This window comes from Schistocerca piceifrons, chromosome 4 (genome assembly GCF_021461385.2).
Source record: "Schistocerca piceifrons isolate TAMUIC-IGC-003096 chromosome 4, iqSchPice1.1, whole genome shotgun sequence".
NCBI lineage: Eukaryota > Metazoa > Arthropoda > Insecta > Orthoptera > Acrididae > Schistocerca > Schistocerca piceifrons.
In genome coordinates, this window is record NC_060141.1 from 293991650 (window position 1) to 294015969 (window position 24320).

At 39.9% G+C, this 24320-nt stretch overlaps 1 protein-coding gene across 3 annotated transcripts in view; it reads right to left on the reverse strand.

The window, feature by feature from the left end:
• LOC124795286 overlaps nucleotides 1-24320 on the reverse strand; it is a 263102-nt gene that overhangs the window by 196068 nt on the left and 42714 nt on the right. For all 3 annotated transcript variants that reach the window (XM_047259244.1, XM_047259243.1, XM_047259242.1), the window contains exon 3: nucleotides 9609-9733. In XM_047259244.1, coding sequence (XP_047115200.1) covers nucleotides 9609-9733 — 125 coding nt within the window. The remainder of the gene's footprint in view (nucleotides 1-9608; nucleotides 9734-24320) is intronic.

Genomic DNA, 24320 nt, shown 5'->3' on the forward strand with positions numbered 1-24320 from the left:
TGTACCACTCTATTGCTACATACAAGCGTTACCCCTAATAATAACTCCCCCAGAACATTCGACAGCATAGTTTCATTAGATCCCTGCTAAAAACTTATTTGATTACTAATTATCTTGTACACAACAGTCATCTGTGAGACTGTCTTACTGCGAGATTGTGCTGCTAGCTCGGAATCTGGGTCATTTTCTTGCACGGATCATAATTTTTTTCTCACCTAGCTCATTATCTATTATATACTGCTGCTCCCTTGATGTATAACGACACAACTTATCACTATGTTTGCTGAAGAAATGATGAAGGAATAGGTATGGGTTTACAATTGTAAAACAACAATGCAACGCTTCAAGCCAGTGTTATTTGTGGTTGGCACAATTTATGCATAGGTGTGTCTGCTTGAGGATCAATAAATGATCAGTTTGTTTTAAGAAGAGAATCAAATAGGTAAGAAGAAGGAGGCTAGCAGAAATCCTTGGGTAACACAAAAGATATACAATTTAACTGATGAAAGAAGAAAATATAAATATGCAGTACACAAAGCAGGCAAAAAGGAATACAAACGTCTGAAAAGTGAGATCAACAGGAAGTGCAAAATAGCTAAGTACGAATGGTACAGGACAAATGTAAGGATGTAGGAGCATATATCACTAGGGGTAAGATAGATGCTGCCTACAGGAAAATTAAAGAGACCTTTGGTGAAAAGAGAATTGCATGTATGAATATAACGAGCTCAGCTGGAAAACCAGTTCTAAGTAAAGAAGGGAAGGCAAAAAGGTGGAAGGAGTATATATAGGGTCTGTACAAGGGCGATGTACTCAAGGGCAATATTATGGAAATGGAAGAGGATGTAGATGAAGATGAAACGGGAGGTATGATACTGTTTAAAGAATTTGACACAGCACTGATACATAAGGCAAAACGAGGCCCCAGGAGTATAGAACATTCTGTTGGAGCTACTGATAGCCTTGGGAGAGCCGGCCATGACAAAACTCTTCCATCTGGTGAGCAGGATGTATGAGAGAGGCGAAACAGCCTCAGATTTCAAGAAGAATATAATAATTCCAATTCCAAAGAAAGCAAGTGCTGACAGGTGTGAAAATTACGGAACTATCAGTTTAATAAGTCACTGTGCAAAACACTAACACGAATTCCTTAAAGACGAATGGAAAAACTGTTAGAAGCTGACCTCGGCGATGATCAGTTAGGATTCTGTAAACATGTAGGAACACACAAGGCAATATTGAGCCTACAACTCATCTTAGAAGATAGGTTAAGGAAAGGCAAACCTACATTTATAGCATTTGTAGACTTAGAGAAAGCTTTTGAAAATGTTGACTGGAATACACTCTTTCAAATTCTGAAGGTGGAAGGGGTAAAATACAGGGAGCAAAAGGCTATTTACAACTTGTACAGCAACCAGACAGCAGTTATAAGAGTTTGGGGGCACAAAAGGGAAGCAATGCTTGAGAAGGGAGCGAGACACAGTTGTAGCCTATCTCCGAAGTTATTCAATCTGTATGCTAAGCAAGCAGTAAAGGAAAAATTAGGTGTAGGAATTAAAGTCCAGGGAGAAGAAATAGAAACTGTGATGTTAATTAAAGACCAGGGAGAAGAAATAGAAACTGTGATGTTTGCCAGTGACATTGTAATTCTGTCAGAGGCAGCAAAGGACTTGGAAGGACAGTTGAATGGAATGGAAAGTGTCTTGAAAGGAGGATATAAGATGAACATCAACAAAAGCAAAACGAGGATAATGGAACGTAATCGAATTAAATCAGGTAATGCTGAGAGAATTAGATTAGGAAATGAGACAAAGTAGTACATGAGTTTTGCTATTTGGGTTGCAAAATAACTGATGGCGGTTGACGTATAATGTAGATTGGCAATGGCAATGAAAGCATTTCTGAAGAAGAGAAATAAGAAATTTGTTAACATCGAGTATAGCTTTAAGTGTGAGGACGTCTTTGCAGAAAGTCTTTGTGTGGGTGTAGCCGCATATGGAAGTGAAACGGATGATAAACAACTTAGACAAGAAGAGAATAGAAGCTTTTGAAATGTGGTAGGCCTACTGCAGAAGAATGCTGAAGATTAGACAAGTAGATCACTTAACTAACGAGGAGGTACTGAACAGAATTGGGGAGAAGAGGAACTTATGGCACAACTTGACTAGAAGAAGGAATCGGTTGGTAGGACACGTTCTGAGGCATCAATGGATCAGCAATTTCGTATTTGAGGGAAGTGTGAGGGTAAATATCATAGAGGGAGACCAACAGTTTAATAAACAAAGCATATTCATAAGTATGTAGGTTACAGTAGTTACTCAGAGGTGAAGAGGCTTGCATGCATGGAGAGCTCCATAAAACCAGTCTGAACTGAAGACCACAATGACCACAACAACAACAACAACAACAACAACAATTAATAATTAAGAGTGGATTTGGAAAAGCAAGGAAATACAATGCACACTTAATATTTTCTTTGACACATACACAAAAATATTTTATACTTTCTTTCATTTAAGAAAAATGCATTTTGTTTGTATGCTACATATATCTGTATTAGATAATCACAGAGATAATTTTTCATTTTCTGATGTAACAGCAATAGCACAACTTTTTCTTTTTGCAATGACGTTCATGGCTGTCAGTCCCTTTTGAAACAAATTGTTTTCAATAGTTTGCCCTCAATATTACTCTACAACTTATTTCAAGTATTATTCCCATTCCATATTGGTAAATAGTGATATCCTTTGAAATTTAAACAAACTGATAAGCTTCAGAAGTTTACTATTACTCTTGTAACACAATATGATCAGGTTCTTTTTCTTTGTTATAAGCACATTATCTTGCATCCATCCAAATCTAAAGAAAGCTCCTATTCGGCACATTAGATGTACTGTATTTACTCGAATCTAAGCTGCACTTTTTTTCCTGTCTTTGTAATACAAAAAACCGCCTGTGGCTTAGAATCGAGTGCAAAGCAAGCGGAAGTTCTGAAAAATGTTAGTAGGTGCCGCCACAACTAACTTCTGCCGTCGAATATATGTAGCATGCTTTGTAGACACAAAGATAAATACTGCCGCCATAACCTCTGCATCAATAAATAAATTTTAAAAAAGGTGGAAGACGAGCTTTTTTTCTCCGTCCCGAGTTTCGACCATTTTCATACATTAGCCAACGAAGTAAATACAAATTCCGTATTGTTCATCTTCGAATGTAGCAGAATTTCAATGTACTACGAAAATACGACTGGCAAGACTGTTTGGGATGTTTGTCAATATGGCCAACTCTACGTTCTGAATTTTTTCCTACCTGTGAGAAGAGATGGTTGCTAATAGGAACCTGATGAAATGTGAATCACATGCACTATTCTCTTCACCATAAGAATAATACGAATATAAACATTTTGCCATGTATTCTTTCGTGTTTGCTGCTATCTCATTTAAATCCTGTCTGCCTAATAAACTACGAAACTAGAGCGAGACAACAGCAAACGCGGAAGAATATACATATCGTGCCATGTTTATATTCGTATTATTTTTATGCCTATTCTGTGCAGAATTTGATGTACTAAAGAAGCGGCCGCAAAGATTTTAAAACGGAGAAAAATTTTCGCCTAACTCTCGTTCAGAACATGTTCTATCATACACAGTCTATTATTTGGTTCTTGTCGATCATTATCAAAGAAAGCAGCAGTGTAAGTAACAACAAATAGCAGTCTCTTGCCATTGTTTCGCTAATGAGACGATTCCTCCCTTTTTTTTTAATTGTAAGCGGCGGTAGCGCGCACAAAAGCAAGCCATGCCGCGAGCGGCGACAGACCGTAAACACGCACTATCAGAATGCGACAAACAGTGCATGACACAGTACAGTAATGCATTTTCAGCTTACAGTGGCGTAAACACCTATAACAAAGAAAACGGCACTTATCAGATCAAAGCAAAACAAGCAATCGATTCAAACCAGACGAAGCACGTGAAAAATGAAGGGTACCCGTATAAATACTGACGGAGCGTCTGACGCATAGCAATGGCTACCTGGTAAAGCTTAACTGCTAAGCTTACGACTCGAACCAAACTACTGTAGCTGTATCGTCATTCATTCGACCTAAATTGTGTCTCATATTACAATGGACCAACTTTGTTTCGATTTGGAGGTGCGGCCTAAAACTTTTCTCTCCCCTTGAATTTCGAGTCTCAAATTTCAGGTGCGGCTTAGATTCGGGAAATTTTTTTTTTCCTTTATTTCGAGTCTCATTTTTCAGGTGCGGCTTGGATTCAAGTGCGGCTTAGATTCGAGTAAATACGGTAAATACTGTCACGAGCTGTAATGCACGTGACGTAGCAGAGCTGTGAGCATTACTGGCTGGCATGCTGTGGTTCAATGGTTCAAATCCTATCACCAGTAAATATTTGTTGATCACTAGTAAATATTTGTTGATCACCAGTAAATATTTGTTGCTTAGAGTTACCTGTGGCTGAACTCACACAAAACAGTAGTTTTGCTAACACAGTAAGTAAATAAGGTATTGTACTTGTAATAATGTCAGTTTCCCTCATGTGTCTGCCTGTTTGCATGATGACGTGGCACACGCAATGTCACTGCCTAGCAGTGCATGCGAAGAGGAATGGATAGGAGTGCGCATCTGTGTATTTTGCTACTGAAATACACTCCTGGAAATGGAAAAAAGAACACATTGACACCGGTGTGTCAGACCCACCATACTTGCTCCGGACACTGCGAGAGGGCTGTACAAGCAATGATCACACGCACGGCACAGCGGACACACCAGGAACCGCGGTGTTGGCCGTCAAATGGCGCTAGCTGCGCAGCATTTGTGCACCGCCGCCGTCAGTGTCAGCCAGTTTGCCGTGGCATACGGAGCTCCATCGCAGTCTTTAACACTGGTAGCATGCCGCGACAGCGTGGACGTGAACCGTATGTGCAGTTGACGGACTTTGAGCGAGGGCGTATAGTGGGCATGCGGGAGGCCGGGTGGACGTACCGCCGAATTGCTCAACACGTGGGGCGTGAGGTCTCCACTGTACATCGATGTTGTCGCCAGTGGTCGGCGGAAGGTGCACGTGCCCGTCGACCTGGGACCGGACCGCAGCGACACACGGATGCACGCCAAGACCGTAGGATCCTACGCAGTGCCGTAGGGGACCGCACCGCCACTTCCCAGCAAATTAGGGACACTGTTGCTCCTGGGGTATCGGCGAGGACCATTCGCAACCGTCTCCATGAAGCTGGGCTACGGTCCCGCACACCGTTAGGCCGTCTTCCGCTCACGCCCCAACATCGTGCAGCCCGCCTCCAGTGGTGTCGCGACAGGCGTGAATGGAGGGACGAATGGAGACGTGTCGTCTTCAGCGATGAGAGTCGCTTCTGCCTTGGTGCCAATGACGGTCGTATGTGTGTTTGGCGCCGTGCAGGTGAGCGCCACAATCAGGACTGCATACGACCGAGGCACACAGGGCCAACACCCGGCATCATGGTGTGGGGAGCGATCTCCTACACTGGCCGTACACCACTGGTGATCGTCGAGGGGACACTGAATAGTGCACGGTACATCCAAACCATCATCGAACCCATCGTTCTACCATTCCTAGACCGGCAAGGGAACTTGCTGTTCCAACAGGACAATGCACGTCCGCATGTATCCCGTGCCACCCAACGTGCTCTAGACGGTGTAAGTCAACTACCCTGGCCAGCAAGATCTCCGGATCTGTCCCCCATTGAGCATGTTTGGGACTGGATGCAGCGTCGTCTCACGCGGTCTGCACGTCCAGCACGAACGCTGGTCCAGCTGAGGCGCCAGGTGGAAATGGCATGGCAAGCCGTTCCACAGGACTACATCCAGCATCTCTACGATCGTCTCCATGGGAGAATAGCAGCCTGCATTGCTGCGAAAGGTGGATATACACTGTACTAGTGCCGACATTGTGCATGCTCTGTTGCCTGTGTCTATGTGCCTGTGGTTCTGTCAGTGTGATCATGTGATGTATCTGACCCCAGGAATGTGTCAATAAAGTTTCCCCTTCCTGGGACAATGAATTCACGGTGTTCTTATTTCAATTTCCAGGAGTGTAGCTATATGTTAATTATACAACATGTACACTATGCAATAAATTTAATAATTTTTCATCATTGTTATGTTCACTGATGTAAAAATAAATAAATAAATGATGTTCCATGTCCTACTTCACCCACTTAGGGGTCAATTTTCTTTTCCTTTTGCTTTCTGAAGTATCCTATGTTCTTAATCACGGTTCAATACTAAATTTCATAAAAAATTGGTTTAGTGGTTTAGTTGTGAAAAGGTAACAAACAGACTTTCAGATTTAAAATATTATTCAATGTTTGTACAAATAGCAGTACTTCACTCTAGGAGGGAGATCAGTTCTTTCTCTAGTTAGTATCCATAATATAAGAACTGCTGAAGCGTCTTAACAAATCTCTGTTTGCAATGCGAATTTTGTCAGACATAAGGGATATAAAAATGAAAAAGCTGGCATACTATGCTTACTTTCATTCCATAATGTCATATGGGATTATTTTTTAGGGTAATTCATCAAGCCACGCTAAAGTTTTCCGGGCACAAAAACGTGCAGTAAGAGTTATATGTGGTGTGAACTCAAGAACATCCTGCAGAAGCCTGTTTAGGGAACTAGGGATACTAACTACTGCTTCCCAATATATTTATTCCTTAATGAAATTTGTCATTAAAAATATATCACTATTTCAAACCAACAGCTCAATTCATGGAATCAATACTAGAAATAAGAATAATCTTCCCAAGGATTTAAAGTCACTTACTCTTGTACAGAAAGGTGTGCATTATTCAGGAACATAAACTTTCAATAACTTGCCTGCAGCCATAAAAAGCTTAACAACCAATGAAATTCAGTTTAAGAGAAGCCTAAAGGATTTATTGGTGACCAACTCCTTCTACTCCATTGATGAATTTCTCAACAGAACCAACTGATTTGTGTGTGTGTGCAATATAACTTCTGCACAATTTCAGTGCAGTAATGTATTCATTGAAAATTTGTGTGTGTGTGTGTGTGTGTGTGTGTGTGTGTGTGTGTGTGTGTGTGTGTGTGTGTAAGTACAATCTAACTTCTGCACCATTTCAGTGCAGTAATGTGTTCATTGTAAATAAGGATTATAGTAGTTGTATTACATGTTTATTACCTTATAAATAAATAAAAATTTTTTTTATTTTAAATTCAGTGCATTAGTATTTGTAAAATGACTCTTTCATATAGTGTTCATTAAAAAATGACGATCATTCCACTTGGGACCTGTGGAATGGTACATTAGCTTATTTGTTTTAGTTGTAAATATTTGTCATGTATTGTTGTTTTTCTGACATGTTCCACATCCTGGAGGACCTCCTCACTACGGATCAATTGGAATGAAAGTAAATCTAATCTAATCTAATATAGCATTTTCAGTGCTAAGTGTTGTACTTCAATGATGAATCTATTTTCAGATATGGACCTGATTGTAGTTATGACATAACAATGGTTGATGGAGATACTGGGTACTTCAAGACATCTACAGCACAGTAGTTCTAATTAGGCAGTGTAAAGCCGTCACCTACACAGACAGAAACTGGAATACAAGCAGTATGTAGCTCCTAAGGTCTGTATATTTAAGAGACAACTGGATTCAAACAGAGCATTAAGTCAGCTGCTAATCGAGCCTACATCAATGTTTTCCAGACACTGGAAGGACACACCAATATTACAAGTGGGATGGCTTGATATGTCTAGCAAATGATACGTTTCCTTGATGGCGAAGTCCAGCAGTGGTTTGAGTACAACCAAGAGGAGCTCCATAGCTGGAATAATTTCAGGCTGAACTGACGAAAACATTTGGTGACAATCAACAATGAAATGTGCTCTCATTACCAGCAATTTATAAAGTGCTTATGTACCAAGGCATGTCCCTTGCAAGAACTACTGCAGCAAAACTACAAACATTTTGCCACCATAATATTGTACAGAAAGTATTCAATCGCAACACCTCATTCTGTATTCCTCCCACTTTAAATGTACTTCACAGAAATCTTTCAGCATATTCTTTCTATTCACATGTATTGTGCCAATGACATTTGTTTTATAATTGCTTAACAGTCACAAACAGATTTGGTGAGGAATACCAATTATCTATGTATAAAATGCATCCTCTGTGTAACATCAACTGTGATAGCTCTTTGACAACACTTTCAGAGTTGCTATCATCACAATTTATCGTATCATAGTCTGTACATATATTAAAGCCTTAGCAATAACTTGAATCTGACTCAAATAACTTATAAAATTTAATACTGAATAGTGCCCTTTTTGATGGATTGAAAAGTTTGTAAGATGTGCGTCCCTTAAATTTCATAAGTGGATCATCAATAGTAATGTCCTGTTTCATTGTATACACTTTTACTTGGTCATGGGTCTTATTTTGCTTAATTTGTCTGTATTCGCATCAGATCATTATGTGCAAAGTGTAAACACTTTTTCAGCAACACTGTTTTTCTAAATATGGCTTTTATATAACAGCCCTCTTTGACCAGTTTAGCTCAATTCTTGCCCCCCCTCCCATACCTGTGTCATTATTATGGGACAACACAAAATATCTTTTAATTTCATTACAATCTACAGGAAACCAACTGTTGTTGATCTGTCGTAGTCTGCGTGGACTTGTTTGTATTTGTTCTGTGTACTAAACCAATCTTGGGCTACAATATTCACCCAGCACATGTTATAAACTATTGTACTACAGCTACCTACTTCTCTTTTATTTACTCCTACTTGGAATAAGGTTGCCTCCTGTAACCCATGAGACATTGTGTAATTCCAGATTTCTGGAATATTTTGTATTGCTTTCCAAATCCAGGGCTCCAGTAGTTGATCTTCATCAGCAATATCATCCTCAACAACTAAGCACGTGAGTTTTTGTTGTACAGGAGATCTGTCACTTCTGTCACTATCAATGGGAGATTATGCTAACTGTGTTCATTACAAAATCTATGTTTTGATAACATTTTATGGGGATATATTTGTAACATTTAATGACATATTTTAACATTAGTAAGAATAACATGTAACTGAGTTTGACACAAAAAGATAATAAGAATCTTATCAGGAGCCTAGCCTGTGCTGCATGTGGGGCACATCACAAGTTGTGACTGTTGTACCATGGCCCAAGCCCATGTAGTTTATATTTTGCCCTACTGACATACTGTGGGCCAGACTCATGAAGTTCACACTTCGTCCAACCAACGTACTGTGGACCAGGCTCATGAGGATCACATTTGGCCCGAATACCGGACCACAAGTCTCACATGTGACTGTAGGTCAAGCGCGCACACGCGCGCCCTCGCTCACACACACACACACACACACACACACACACACACACACAAAAAATGTGAAATTTACAAACAAGGAAATCATATGAAACAAGATGCACAAATTTTTTTTACAAACTTCGTTTTTTCCTACATGTACACTGTGTGTAAAAGGTTGAATTTAGTTTTGCTTAATTAAGTATTGAAATGAAACTCTTGCTCTGTCACAAAAGAGAGCTTAGTTACCCTTAAATACCTGACATGAAAGTGCCCAAAGCTCACTCTTCGTGATGGCCTCGCTGTTGCATCACATTTAACTTCCTGAGATGATGTAAACTGCAGCTCCTTCAGAGGGGTCCGTAGTTTAGGAGGTTTCAAAATCTACAAAAAATCAAGTAAATTTTAATACCGGGTTTACAACTGCACATTGATTAAGCAATAAACAGTACTACGACAGTTGAAAGAGTAGTCAGAACATCTTTTATGTCCTTATGCCAAAGTCTGTCACAATGTAGATAGGAACTATCATGAACCATGTGGAATGTGGAGTGGTGAAATATACTTAGAATGAAGATTCTTAACCTTCGAGGCAAATGAAGACAGGGTATACTGTAACGTAGAGTGAGGGAAAAAACCCACATTAATGCTAGCTTTGCATTTATAAATTCTCTCCTTGCATTCATCTACAGATAGAATTGTTAGAATACTCTCAAGCAATACTGTACTATGGGATAATCTTCTGAGGTAATTCAACTAAGGTTAAAGAAAGTATTTATTCTACAGAAGCGTTCAATAAGTATGTTCTGTAAAGTTGATTACCAAACATCTTACAAAAGCATCTTCAGTAAACTTGGTATTCTTAAACTCACTTGCTCCCTAATCTTACCAGTGATTAATAACAAAAGCAAATTCTGAAGAAAACTAAAGTTCACAACTGCAATACTTAAAAGAATAAATAATAAAATAATTCATTGTTGTTGTTGTGGTCTTCAGTCCTGAGACTGGTTTGATGCAGCTCTCCATGCTACTCCATCCTGTGCAAGCCCCTTCATCTCCCAGCACCTACTGCAACCTACATCCTTCTGAATCTGTTTAGTGTATTCACCTCTTGGTCTCCCTCTACGGCTCCTACCCTCCACGCTGCCCTCCAACACTAAATTGGCAATCCCCTGATGCCTGAGAACATGTCCCACCAACCGATCCCTTCTTCCAGTCAAGCCGCGCTACAAACTTCTCTTCTCCCCATCCTATTCAATACTTCCTCATTAGTTACGTGATCTACCCATCTAATCTTCAGCATTTCTCTGTAGCACCACATTTCAAAAGCTTCTATTCTCTTCTTGTCCAAACTAGTTATCGTCCATGTTTCACTTCCATACATGGCTACGCTCCATACAAATACTTTCAGAAACGACTTCCTGACACTCAAATCTATACTCGATGTTAACAAACCTCTCTTCTTCAGAAATGCGCCCCCCCCCCCCCCCCCCTGCTGTTGCCAGTCCACATTTGACATCCTCTCTACTTCGACCATCATCAGTTATTTTGCTCCCCAAACAGCAAAACTCCTTTACTACTTTAAGTGTCTCACTTCCTAAACCAACTCCCTCAGCATCACTCAACTTAATTCGACCACACTCCATTATCCTTGTTTTGCTTTTGTTGATGTTCATCTTATACCCTCCCTTCACGACACTGTCCATTCTGTTCAACTGCCCTTCCAAGTCCTTTGCTGTCTCTGACAGAACTACAATGTCATCAGCAAACCTCAAAGTTTTCATTTCTTCTCCATGGATTCCAGTACCTACTCCGAATTTTTCTTTTGTTTCCTTCACTGCTTGCTCAATATACAGATTGAATAACATCGGGGAGAGGCTAAAACCCCGTCTCACTCCCTTCCCAACCACTGCTTCCCTTTCATGCCCCTCGACTCTTATAACTGCCATCTGCTTTCTGTACAAATTGTAAATAGCCTTTCGCTCCCTCTATTTTACCCCTGCCACCTTCAGAATTTGAAAGAGAGTTTTCCAATCAACATTGTCAAAAGCTTTCTCTAAGTCTACAAATGCTAGAAACGTAGGTTTGCCTTTCCTTAATCTTTCTTCTAAGATAAGTCGTAGGGTCAGTATTGTCTCACGTGTTCCAACATTTCTACGGAATCCAAACTGATCTTCCCCGAGGTCGGCTTCTACCAGTTTTTCCATTCGTTTGTAAAGAAATCACGTTAGGACCTTGCATCTGCAACTCATTAAACTGACTGTTTGGTAATTTTCACATCTGTCAGCACGTGCCTTCCTTGGGATTGGAATCATTATATTCCTCTTAAAGTCTCAGGGCATTTCGCCTGTCTCATACATCCTGCTCACCAGATGGTAGAGTTTTTTCAGGACTGGCTCTCCCCAGGCCGTCAGCAGCTCCAATGGAATGCTGGCCACTCCCGGAGCTCTGCCTCGACTCAGGTCCTTCAGCGCTCTGTCAAACTCTTCACGCAGTATCGCATCTCCCATTTCATCTTCATCTACATCCTCATCCATTTCCATAATATTGTCCTCAAGCACATCGCCCTTGTATAGACCCTCCATACACTCCTTCCACCTTTCTGCTTTCCCTTCTTTGCTTAGAACTGGGTTTCCATCTCAGCTCTTGATATTCATACAAGTGGTTCTCTTTTCTCCAAAGGTCTCTTTAATTTTCCTGTAGGCAGTATCTATCTTACCCCTAGTGAGATAAGTCTCTACACCCTTGCATTTGTCCTCTAGCCATCCCTGTCGATCTCATTTTTGAGACGTTTGTATTCCTTTTTGCCTGCTTCATTTACTGCATTTTTATATTTTCTCCTTTCATCAATTAAATTCAATATTTCTTCTGTTACCCAAGGATTTCTACTAGCCCTCGTCTTTTTACCTAGTAGATCCTCTGCTGCCTTCACTACTTCATCTCTCAAAGCTGCCCATTCTTCTTCTACTGTATTTCTTTCCCCCATTCCTGTCAATTGTTCCCTTATGCTCTCCCTGAAACTGTGTAAAACCTCTGGTTTAGTCAGTTTATCCAGGTTCCATCTCCTTAAATTCCCACCTTTTTGCAGTTTCTTCAGTTTTAATCTACAGTTCATAACCAATAAATTGTGGTCAGAGTCCACATCTGCCCCTGGAAATATCCTACAATTTAAAACCTGGTTCCTAAATCTCTGTCTTACCATTATATAATCTATCTGAAATCTGTCAGTATCTCCAGGCTTCATGTATACAACCTTCTTTTATGATTCTTAAACCAAGTGTTAGCTACGATTAAGTTGTGCTCTGTGCAAAATTCTATAGCTATGATTAAGTTGTGCTCTGTGCAAAATTCTATCAGGCGACTTCCTCTTTCATTTCTTAGCCCCAATCCATATTCACCTACTACGTTTCCTTCTCTCACTTTTCCTACTACCGAATTCCAGTCACCCATGACTATTAAATTTTTGTCTCCCTTCACTATCTGAATAATTTATTTTATTTCATCATACATTTCTTCAATTTCTTCGTCATCTGCAGAGCTAGTTGGCATATAAGCTTGTACTACTGTAGTAGGCGTGGGCTTCGTGTCTATCTTGGCCACAATAATGCTTTCACTATGCTGTTTGTAGTAGCTTACCCATATTCCTATTTTTTTTTATTCATTATTAAACCGGCTCCTGCATTACCCCTATTTGATTTTGTATTTATAACCCTGTATTCGCCTGACTAAAAGTCTTGTTCCTCCTGCCAGCGAACTTCACTAATTCCCACTATATCTAACTTCAACCTATCCATTTCTCTTTTTAAATTTTCTACCCTACCTGCCCGATTAAGGGATCTGACATTCCACGCTCCGATCCATAGAATGTCAGTTTTCTTTCTCCTGATAACAACGTCCTCCTGAGTAGTCCCTGCCCAGAGATCCGAATGGGGGACTATTTTACCTCCGGAATATTTTACTCAAGAGGACGCCATCATCATTTAACCATAGAGTAAAGCTGCATGCCCTCAGGAAAAATTACGGCTTTAGTTTCCCCTTGCTTTCAGCCGTTCGCAGTACCAGCACAGCAAGGCCGTTTTGGTTATTGTTACAAGGCCAGATCAGTCAATCATCCAGACTGTTACCCCTGCAACTACTGAAAAGGCTGCTGCCCCTCTTCAGGAACCACACATTTGTCTGGCCTCTCAACAGATACCCCTCTGTTGTGGTTGCAGCTACGGTACGGCTATCTGTATCGCTGAGGCACGCAAGCCTCCCCACCAACGACAAGGTCCATGGTTCTTTGGGGGGGGGAATTCGTCGTATACACAATGTATCCTTCTCAAAGCTTCAGAATGGCGTTTTATGGTGTGATGCAAACATCTTGAGGGTGATGACAGGAAACTGTAAACCCTCAGATACTCTGTAAAAGAGTATCTTATTAGCTATTGTCTCTATAATTTAGAACATTTTGATTTGAGGGTGTAAAAACCTGTTAAAACTGATGTTCATATTAAAATGGTAGTTTACTTTTCCTGTATATCGACATCCACAGTGGCCTTTTTGAAGTTTGAGTAGAGAGTGATGTAGCTATTTTTAAGGTTTATCAATGACAAAGGACTCTTTAAGGTACATTGAACCAGATGGATGATGTCTTGGAAAGGGTTATCAGACAGAAATAAGTACAAGTAAAACGAAGGTAACAATGTGTAGTCGAATTACGTCAGGCGATACTGAGACAATTCCATTACTAAATGAGGTGCTTAAAGTAGACTAGTTTTGGATTTTTTTGGTAGCAAAATAGCCCACGATGACACAAGTAGAGAGGACATAAAACATAGAGTGGTATTAACAAGAAAAGCTTTCCAAAAGGGATAGATGTAAGAGATGAATACTATTCTAATCTAGGTGATAAATATCGTGAACTTGAATAGTAAAGAAGTATTTTCTGAAAGTATTTGTTTGGAATGTGACCTTAATGAAACCATTTATAAGGGGGATTAAAGGAACAAACTATGAAGTCATCAGTTCCTCATTTGCAGAGGAAGTCCACAAAGGACAGTGTCACTAACCTGAAGTAAACAGTATTCAAGTTTGTTACCATGGTTCACAATAAATAGTAAGGCAAGGAAGTCCAGATCACTGACAGTGCTAAGTATACAACATTTACAGGAAATGAATATGAGGAATATAAGCAAAATTGTTTGTACGTCACAGACAGATAGGGGCTCCTCAGGGCTCATCTATAGTAAGAGGGATGTCCCTCTCCCTTCCCCACCAACCCCTCTTCCTCTCATCCCACACCACATCCTCAACTGACAACAGGTGTGTGTAAAACAATGACATAATAAACAAGACACCTCAGAGTAGACAAAGGGAAGGTCAAAGTGAGTAAAATGGTGTAAAAACCTAAGTGAGTAGCAAATATCAGAAAAGTATGTGAAAGAACAATAAAAGCAAGGTGAAAAAGGGAATGAACACACATGCAAGTGCTACAGATATGATCACTGAGATTCAAAATGAGGCAGAACATGATCCACCCACAATCACCCCCTCTGGCCTGAGTATTGGTAACAACATTTAAGCTTGGAATAAAGGTTATTCTCTCCGAGACAGTGCAAATCCTGCCTGATTGTCATTTCACCACCAGCCAGCACTGACAATAATGAGTACCTAAGACCCAATGTTTATTGCAATGCAGTTAACTGACTGAGTACCTATGCAGTATGACAGATCAAAATGAGCAACAGATATCAAACTCTATTGGGTGGTGAGGACAGCAATGGTCAATAGCCTGCAGTCTAATGCAGTCACTGAATATCAAAAATTGGTTATAAATTTTTTCTTGAGGAAGTGGAGGGCTCTAAAATTTATCATCAATTCTGCTGCAAAGACAGTGCAAGGTAAAGAGAGACATTCCTGAACTTCAACACACATGAAATTATGTCCTGTAATTTCTATATCTTCAGACTTCAGCGAAAATGACTTCATTACCATGACACTGAGAGAAAAGTATGCCAAAAAACAATGTGTACAGACTGTTCCTAGCGGACCTGGATGATCAACTGTCAAGTTTCAGCTATATCATCTACTTCTTGAAGGTAAAAGAGGCATTTTCACAAAAGCTACTTTCTTCACAATTAGTAACATTTGAAAAAAAAATTGTCATGTTTGGCAAGCCATTGTGTCTGAACTAGTAGAGCTAGGATCTTGCAGCTCATCATCTTGCAAAATAGATAAATGAGGTTCGGAAAGCATTGCCCATGGAACAGTGTCTTCAAACATGCTGAAAAAATATGTTGTCAGAAAACTAGTGAATTGTAAACTTTGCTATAAGGGTGATCTCTCAAGTTATCAGAACACAAAATTTGTCTATTTTTAACACCATGTGTCTTAAAATGGTCACTCCTGATTCTATAATTCTTAATATTACTGCATTTGAGTCTCTTCATTTTGGTGCCTTTCCAGCTAAGACGCAAAAAATGTTCTAATATTTGTAAACAAAAAAATAATTATATTGATCCTTGTGTTGGATGTACCTCTACCAACAACATTATTACACTGTGGTGTATTGTGGATACCAAGTGTGAACCTGCTGCACCCAGCTGCACATCAGATTGGATGTAATTCACAGAATTATGAAAAATCCAGCTCCAGGTCCATTTCTGTTTCATAAGCAACATTCATTTCTTTCAAAGTACCCACTAGCAAGTACTGTCGCTTCTGGGATTTTGGTCAGATGTTGAGCAGAGCGAAAACAACACTCCCTATAAATTGCACAACGGGTTTTTGCCCCAATTTTCATTGCCAAACGAAGAATGAAAAATTACCAACTGGGATAAAATTCACCAGAGTGAGATCTAGTTTTGCATTATAACTAGTGATTCAAGGGAAAATTTATGTATTCCATGAAAAGCTGTAGCTAGGTATGTAGAAGAGTCAAAAAGTTCATCTCTTCAAGAACTAGCTATTTTGTGCATAAAAAGTGACATTGGTGCGATATTTAACCGTCAAATAGCCTTCCTATTAATGAAGAACTAAATTTAGGACATTTCGAGAATATAAAACACTGCAAAACTTTTCTGGGAAGAGACAAAAAGATTGGTTTAATATTTTGTGAAATGATTTGTCAAAATGTGAGAAACAGAAGAGTTTAGATGCGCATTTAAATGATACTCAAAATCATGTACAGTAAATGAGATGCGTTAAATATTTCTAAAATATGTTTTATTTCTCACTTCTATACAAATCATATGACCTATTATTTCAAAAATATTTGTTATTCTCATTCTCGAGTGGAAACAGTCTTCGTTGCCTGAAAAACAAAAAACTAAATTGCTCTATGTTTTCTAGGTGCTTCTGTCAATGCATGCCAGAGTTCCTTTTGCCATTTTCAACTTCTTCCTGCTTCTGCTATTCATTTTGAAATACAATATTCTTCCATAGTCTGTTCAACACATTCATTGCCATGAGCCTGCTGTTAGCCACAGCAGAGGCTTTGCTGCTGAATTTTTTTTAAAATTTCAAGCTGATGCATCTATCACTTTTCATAACTTTTTTTTCCCTTTAGGACCAATTTGCGAAATACCAGTGATGATAATCGATCTGCTGATAAGCTTGTATTTGTATCCACAGAAATATTGGTCTAATCAGCTTCACGTGTCTGATAATGAATTAATGTCAGTGGAGTCTTCTTGGTTGAAAAGTCTTTTCTGTAGGATGGGCAGTTTTGAACTAATTTTACATCAGATTTCGTCACACATTTTAGCTAAGCACCCATTTCCAGCTCAACTAAGTGCAGACATTTTCATATTGTCTAATTGTTTTTGCCATACGGATTACAATATGATCTTTGTAAAAATTAATAACCGATGTAAGAGAGTGATTTATGATGGAAGTACATTTGAACTTCTTAATGGAAGCATAACCCATTTCATCACATAAGCAATTAATGTTCTTCAACAGAAAATTTTTCTGCAGCTTTTATGCCATTATAGACACTTTACAAGTTAAATAGCATACAGTACTGTAACATTTTCAAAACATTCATCTCTGTATAAAAAATTCACACCAATAAAATACAAGGCAGTAAACTGTCTTGGAATACTGAACGCACTGCTCAGTATAATTCAATAGAACAATGAAATAAAGACTGATTTGATGCAACTCTCCAAGTTAGCTTCACTTCTGCATAACTACTGCAACCCACACCGATTTGAGCCTGCTTACTGTAGTCAACTCTTGATCTCGCTTGACATTTTTTTATTCCCACTCTGCTTTTCTTCTGACACACACACACTTCTGTCTACTATGAAACTGAGAATTCCTTGATGTCTCAGGATTTGTCTGTCATTTGATCCCTTCTTTTAATCAAGTTGAGACATTATTCTCTTTTCTCCCCAATTCAGTTACCTGCCTTCCCACTACTTATCTGATCTATGTATGTTTAATGTCCAGCACTCTCCTGTAACACCACATTCAAAAGCTATTTTTGGTTGTCTGAACTGTTTTGCCATCTCTTATCGACTTATAATGTCGCTAGCAAATCTAAAAATTTTAATTTATTCTAAGTGAACTGAACTTTTTGTTTAGTTTATTCATGTGTTCAACCATTTTTACTGGTTATACAAATTACTGAAAGAAATTTTACAGTGTTTCATATAGTGTATGACCATTAACATCTACTTCTAGTGCAAACAGTTCATTATTGCTTTTTTGAAATGACATAATATGAGTCCCTGCGAGATTAAGACTGAAACCATTACCTCTGAATGAGTTGTGGCTATATTTGGTTATAATACGTGCTGTCTCTTCTAAGGTTGAATGTGGACTCATGCCTGGATGATTCTGTTAGCATGAAACAGCCGTTCAAGTCACTGCTGATGTAGTGTGCTGCATTCTCAGCAGCCAGGTGGAGTGTTTGTGAATACCCATAGCTTGGTGGTGACTAGTCAATAAGGGTGGACAGCTGGTTAGTTGTTACGTCTATATACACACATTAAAAAAAAGTTTTGCATCTCCTCAGTTCTGGAACCTGTACAGAAAATTGGAATAGAGATCAACATAAACATCATTTCCGCCCTTTTTATTGCTCATGAAAACCACACATTGCATGTTGTACCACAATGTAGCGAGACCTCTGTACACACCGGTACCTCTAATACCTAGTAGCACATCCTCTTGCATTGCTGCATGCCTGTATTCATCCTGGCATGCTATCCATAAGTTCATCAGGGCACTGTTGGTCCAGATTGTCCCACTCCTCAATGGCGATTCGGCGTGGATCCCTCAGAGTGGTTGGTGGATCATGTCGTCCATAAACAGACCTTCTCAATCTATCCCAAGCATGTTCAGTAGGGATCATATATAGAGAACCTGCTGGTCACTCTAGTCAAGTGATGTCGTTATCGTGAAGGAAGTCATTCACAAGATGTGCACAATGCGTGTATGAACTGTCGTCCATGAGGACAAACACCTCACCAATATGACTGCACTATCAATCAGAGGATGGCATTCACTTATCATACAGACAGCAGGGAAAGTCCACCTCACTACACTCGCTGAACAGTGTGCCTAAGGCGTTCAGCCTGACCGAGTTGCTTCCAAACATGTCTCAGACGATTGTCTGGTTGAAAGCATATGCAACACTCATCGGTGAAGAGAACATTACGCCAATCCTGAGCGGTCCATTTGGCAAGTTGTACTGTGCTGCATGGTGTCGTGGTTGCAGAGATGGACCTCGCCATGGACGTCGGGAGTGAAGCTACATATCATGCAGCCTACTGTGCACAGTTTGAGTTGTAACACGACGTCCTGTGGCTTCACGAAAAACATTATTCAACATGATGGCATTGCTGTCAACGTTCCTCAGAGCCATATTCCGTAGGTAGCGACCATCCACTGCACTAGAAGCCTTTGGGTAGCCTGAGCGAGGCATGTCATCGACAGTTCCTGTCTCTCTATATCTTCTCCATGTCCAAACTACATCGCTTTGGTTCACTCCAAGACGCCTGGGCACTTCCCTTGTTGAGAGCCCTTCCTGGCACAAAGTAACAATGGGGACGGATCAAACCACAGTATTGAACGTGTAGGCATGGTTGAACTACAGACAAGACAAGCCGTGTATCTCCTTCCTGGTGGAATGACTGGAACTGATCGGCTGTCAAACGCCCTCCATCTAATAGGCGTTGCTCATGCATGAGTGGGTTTAGTGACATCTCTGAACGGTCAAATGGGCTGTGTCTGTGATACAATACCCACAGTCAATGGCTATCTTGAGGAGTTCTGGGAATCGGGGTGATGCAAAACTTTTTTTGATGTGTGTAGAATGTTGCACAGTATTTGTGCTGCGGCTGGCAGATGACAGCTGTTTCCCATGTGGCCCTAGTTCTGATCAAATAGGCAATGCCCTAAAAAGGACTCCAGTTGGTGATAGTATGTGGGTATATGGAATAGGTCTTCCTCAAGGTTCTTCCATAAGATGATACCTGAGCTGTAGGTGGCTGGTAGTAGCACAGAGGTTGACTAGCATATGTTGTGTTTGGAATGGGTGGGAGAACAGCATTTTGAGGTAGAAGTGGCGGGAGTTGGCAGGAGTGAGGCTGATTCGTCACAGGGAAGTAGGAGGTAGTTAAAGCAATGCTCAAGTAAGTTACAGTGAATGAAATTTTGGTAATGTTGCCACAACTTTCCAGAAGTCTCTTATATAAGACACTCAAAGAAGTGCTAGGATATCAGAAACTGTGTGCAAGATGGGTCCCAGAACGGCTGACAGAACAGCACAGGAAAAGTCGGGTCATTAGTGTCTGTGAATTTCTCGAGTGACCTGAATTGGAAGGTGAGGATTTTCTGATCTCTATTGTGATTTGAGATGGAGTGGCTTATTACATCCCTGAGATAAAAACTCGTCACACCAATTCCCCCACCTATCGAAAAATTCAAAGCCACAATTTCAGGCCAAAAAATCAAGGCTCCAGTGTCTTGGGACCGAAAACGCATCACTTGGTTGCATTTCTGCCTCTACAGAGACCATCAATGCAGAACGATATTGTGAGACCCTAAAAAAACTCAAAAGGAATATTACAAACAAAAGGAAGGGAATGCTGACAAGATTGGTGTGCTTTCTACATGACAACGAGCTCCTCACATTTTGCACTATCCTTGTATTTCCCTGACTTGTGGCCATCAGATAATCCATTTTTCACCTCTATAAAGGTACACACAAGTGGTCCAGAAAGAGGTTCTGAAGTGGGGGAAAGAGCTGATGGGAGAGTTCTTCAAGGAGGGCATACAGAAGTTTGTGCGACAGCTCACCATATGTAGTGAATAAGATGGTGATTAAGTCGAAACATTGTCAACAGAATCCTGTAATTTGTTTTTCAACTATCTGAACATGCCTTGTACACATACTGTTCGAGCCTACTTCACTGAGTAGTCCTAGACTTGAGAGTAACAGTTCGATTTATTGCCACATGTAGATACAATTGACCTTTCCAAGGTAAAGGATCTCAAACGACTGTCTGTAATATCCAACTGACATTCCTATTTATACATCATTCTGCTTCACCTGTGTTGATATCACAGTATCAGTTGCTGTGCCCACAACAAATCATGGAGCCCAACGAACATGTCAAACAGAAATTACAGAATACATGCAGAAACCTAATCTAGTACAGGTACATAAATAAATCATTTATTTACAAAATTGAAATCTTATTTGACATTAACTGGAGTCATTTCAATAACACAATATAGCATTTTTGCTCATTCACAATACACACTAAGAGTACAGGAATTTAAAATTGAAAAACTAAACTAAAACCCCAAAATTTTGGTACTCCCTCAATGGCCTCTTTCACAGGTGGCCTTGCCTCTGATGGGATAAGATTAACCTGTGATGGGACTGGAGTAAGATGTGCTGAGTGAGTGTATCAGGCAGATCTTGCACACTTGGTTCTTCCACAGGGATATGACCTATGTGGCAAGAGACAGGGAGTGATTTTGGCATAATGATGAATCAGAATATTGCACTGATTGTGTTGGCAGCAAAATACCATTTTGGGAGGGATGAGAAAGATGTTCCTCATTTCCAGGAATGGTGATAAATTGTCGAAGCTCTGATGGAGGATGTGGTTGAGTTGTGCCAGTCCAGGGTGATATTTTCATATTTTTACTGTTAGGATGTGGTGCAGGAACTCTGTCTGTGGACAATATTTGAAGGATAGTGCCTGTGTGTGCAGGCCTTAGCGAGACCTTCAGTATAGTGAGCAAGGAAATTTTCATCACTGCATACGCCCAGACTATATGGGTGTGATTTGTTTGTGTGAATATAGTGACAGCTATCAAAATAATGATACTGTTAATCATAAGTGGGCTAGATATGGACAGATATATGGATGGACCCATGTGCAGGTCAAAGTCTCATTGGGCTGAGGACACCAACACATACACTCTCTTCCCACACTTTCCACTTCCTCTGTTCCATCACGCCCTCCCAATCCACACTCCATGTCCCCATATTGTGCACCGCATAAATTCCCCAGTGCTGGTGCCCTTATTGCATTCCCGTCGTGTGCCTCTGAACCTGTCCCTCCCACATTCTTATCCCTTGAACTTGCAATCTCCCTCCAATCAGCTAGTCTTTCCTGTCGCCCTTCCCACTCCTGGCCTCCCTCTTCCATTCCACTCGACACAACCTCCCACCCCATTTAAGCTACTGGGGACAGGCTAAACTGCAATTCTTCACTGTGATTTGTCGCAGTTAATGAATTCACGACCTGTATCCCTCTGCTGTTTCTGCTACTCCTGTGATTTATGCGATTTCTGCACTTTACATGATTTCTGCGATTTATCAGCATAGATGTTACACTCTCATTAGGCACAAGTAAGAAGTGAACTGTGTCAATGCAATCAAGAAATATGTTCTCGCCCGTATAGGCAATTATTTATGAGGGCCTAATGTAACATTTCAGAAACCCAATTGAAAAAAAGTTACCTGAAATGGTACTATTAATATTTCTAACGATTCTTCCTCAGTTGTCATACGGTATACGAAAGAAATGCTTGCCCACAGACAAGATTTCATTTTAACAAAACAGTCAGTATTAAGCATGTTTTACGTATGTTCTCCTTTTGGATTTAGTTTTATATTAATGGAAAATATTAAAATTGTGAAAATATTGATGTGTGATGCTGAGAATCCTAACACAAATATCGCACAGAACCATAGAAGTTCATGTTTAGAACATGGATTCTAACCACATTACCACGTTCACAAGATTCTGAACAACATTGTCAGTCACTCAATATAGCAATAATTCAAAATATCTGTGACAACAGAACTGGAAAATTTGTCACAGCATCTTTATTTGGCCTTCATCAGAAATAAGGTTAGTCTTTAAGTGTGAACCCACCCACCCCCCTCTCCCTCTCAACTGCTTTCATTCCCAGAAGTATTAGCAGTTGTATAACGTGAATTACATTGCTAGTAATTAGTAGCACTATAAATAATTAATAATCCTAGTAATTTTCCAGACGGCGTTCCCATTTTGATTACTGACTGTTCTATGTACCAATCCACGTCTAGAAGAGATAATTGTGAAGATTCAAAATGACCCTTGAAGAATTCGCGCCATATAAGAGCCATAATTGATACCATAATTGTGCAAAATGAGTATTGGCACAGTGTGTCATTGAGAAGTCATTATGTGATTTGAAAGGGATGATAAATTAACGTGAACTACACTGTGAGTGATTTAAGAAAACTGCATTCTGATCTTTCATCCCATAACCAAAATCTTCTGCCTTGTATTTAGTGATAAAGATTTACTAGAGTGTGATACTGATCCGTCCAGCTCTCCTGCTTTGAATGTTTGCTGTGATCACAGAGTGACCTGTAGTATAGCCCAAGGTCCAGGTTAGGTTGGAAGGTTGTGTGTTTTAATATTGATGATGTGCAAGTGAAAACAGTGGAAAGCACTGATCTTACAGTTACAAGTTGACATTGTGAAAAGTGCTAATGCGATAGACAAAAGTAGGGGGTGGGGGGTGGGAAAGAGAGGAGAAGAAGAAGAAGAAGAAGAAGAAGAAGAAGAAACATTCGTCTTGTGAAAAAAGTTGTTAAACATTTGGTAAAACTTACACAGTAGACACCAGATTGCATTTTTAGTAGTTTATGTACGATATGTGTTTTTGAAATTACCCTGCAGTTTTAGCTAATGAAAAGAGTGTTTAAATATGTCACAAAAATTCCAGACTATGCTATAGGTCTATCTATTAGCACAACCTTTATTCAGTCATCACATTTCTCAGCTGCAGCAATTCTCAACCGAGTATAAAATTGTTCTCAGAGAAAATTAGCTTCTTGGTTCATTTCTTCGACCATAAGCATGTAATATATGCATATCGTGAGACACAAGGTTCTTAGAACGAGGTACAGACGTAGGACAACAGATGGCATACAGCATCTAACGTTAACAGTGCTTTTTAGTTGCTACTTGCGACTTGTCACGGAAATCGCTAGACAAATGGTTCACAGGAAGAAGGACGAAATTTGCCAACAGATGGTACACAGCGTAGAATGTTAAAGGCTACCTGTGACCCCTAGTGTGACTGAAATCGCAGCTAGATTCTGTAAAATTATTGTTGTGATATCGGTGACTTCTCTATCAATGTGATTTATAACAGGTATGCGATTTCTTGCTCACCCCTACAAACTGCAGTGTGTGTGTGTGTGTGTGTGTGTGTGTGTGTGTGTGTGTGTGTAAAAGCTAGGAAATGTTTAGTCTAGTATCATTTGGTAAGTTGTTGCTTTCACTCTTAAATCATTTACATCTACAGTGGAACTTCGATTTTAATTTCTCCAATTTCATGTTTTTCGCAAATGCACACTATAAATTTGTAGCCCCCTGTGAAAAATCCAGAAGAACAAATGCTGAAAATTCCCTGTTTTTACGTTTCTTCCCACCATGATTTACTCGATTCTACGTTCTTA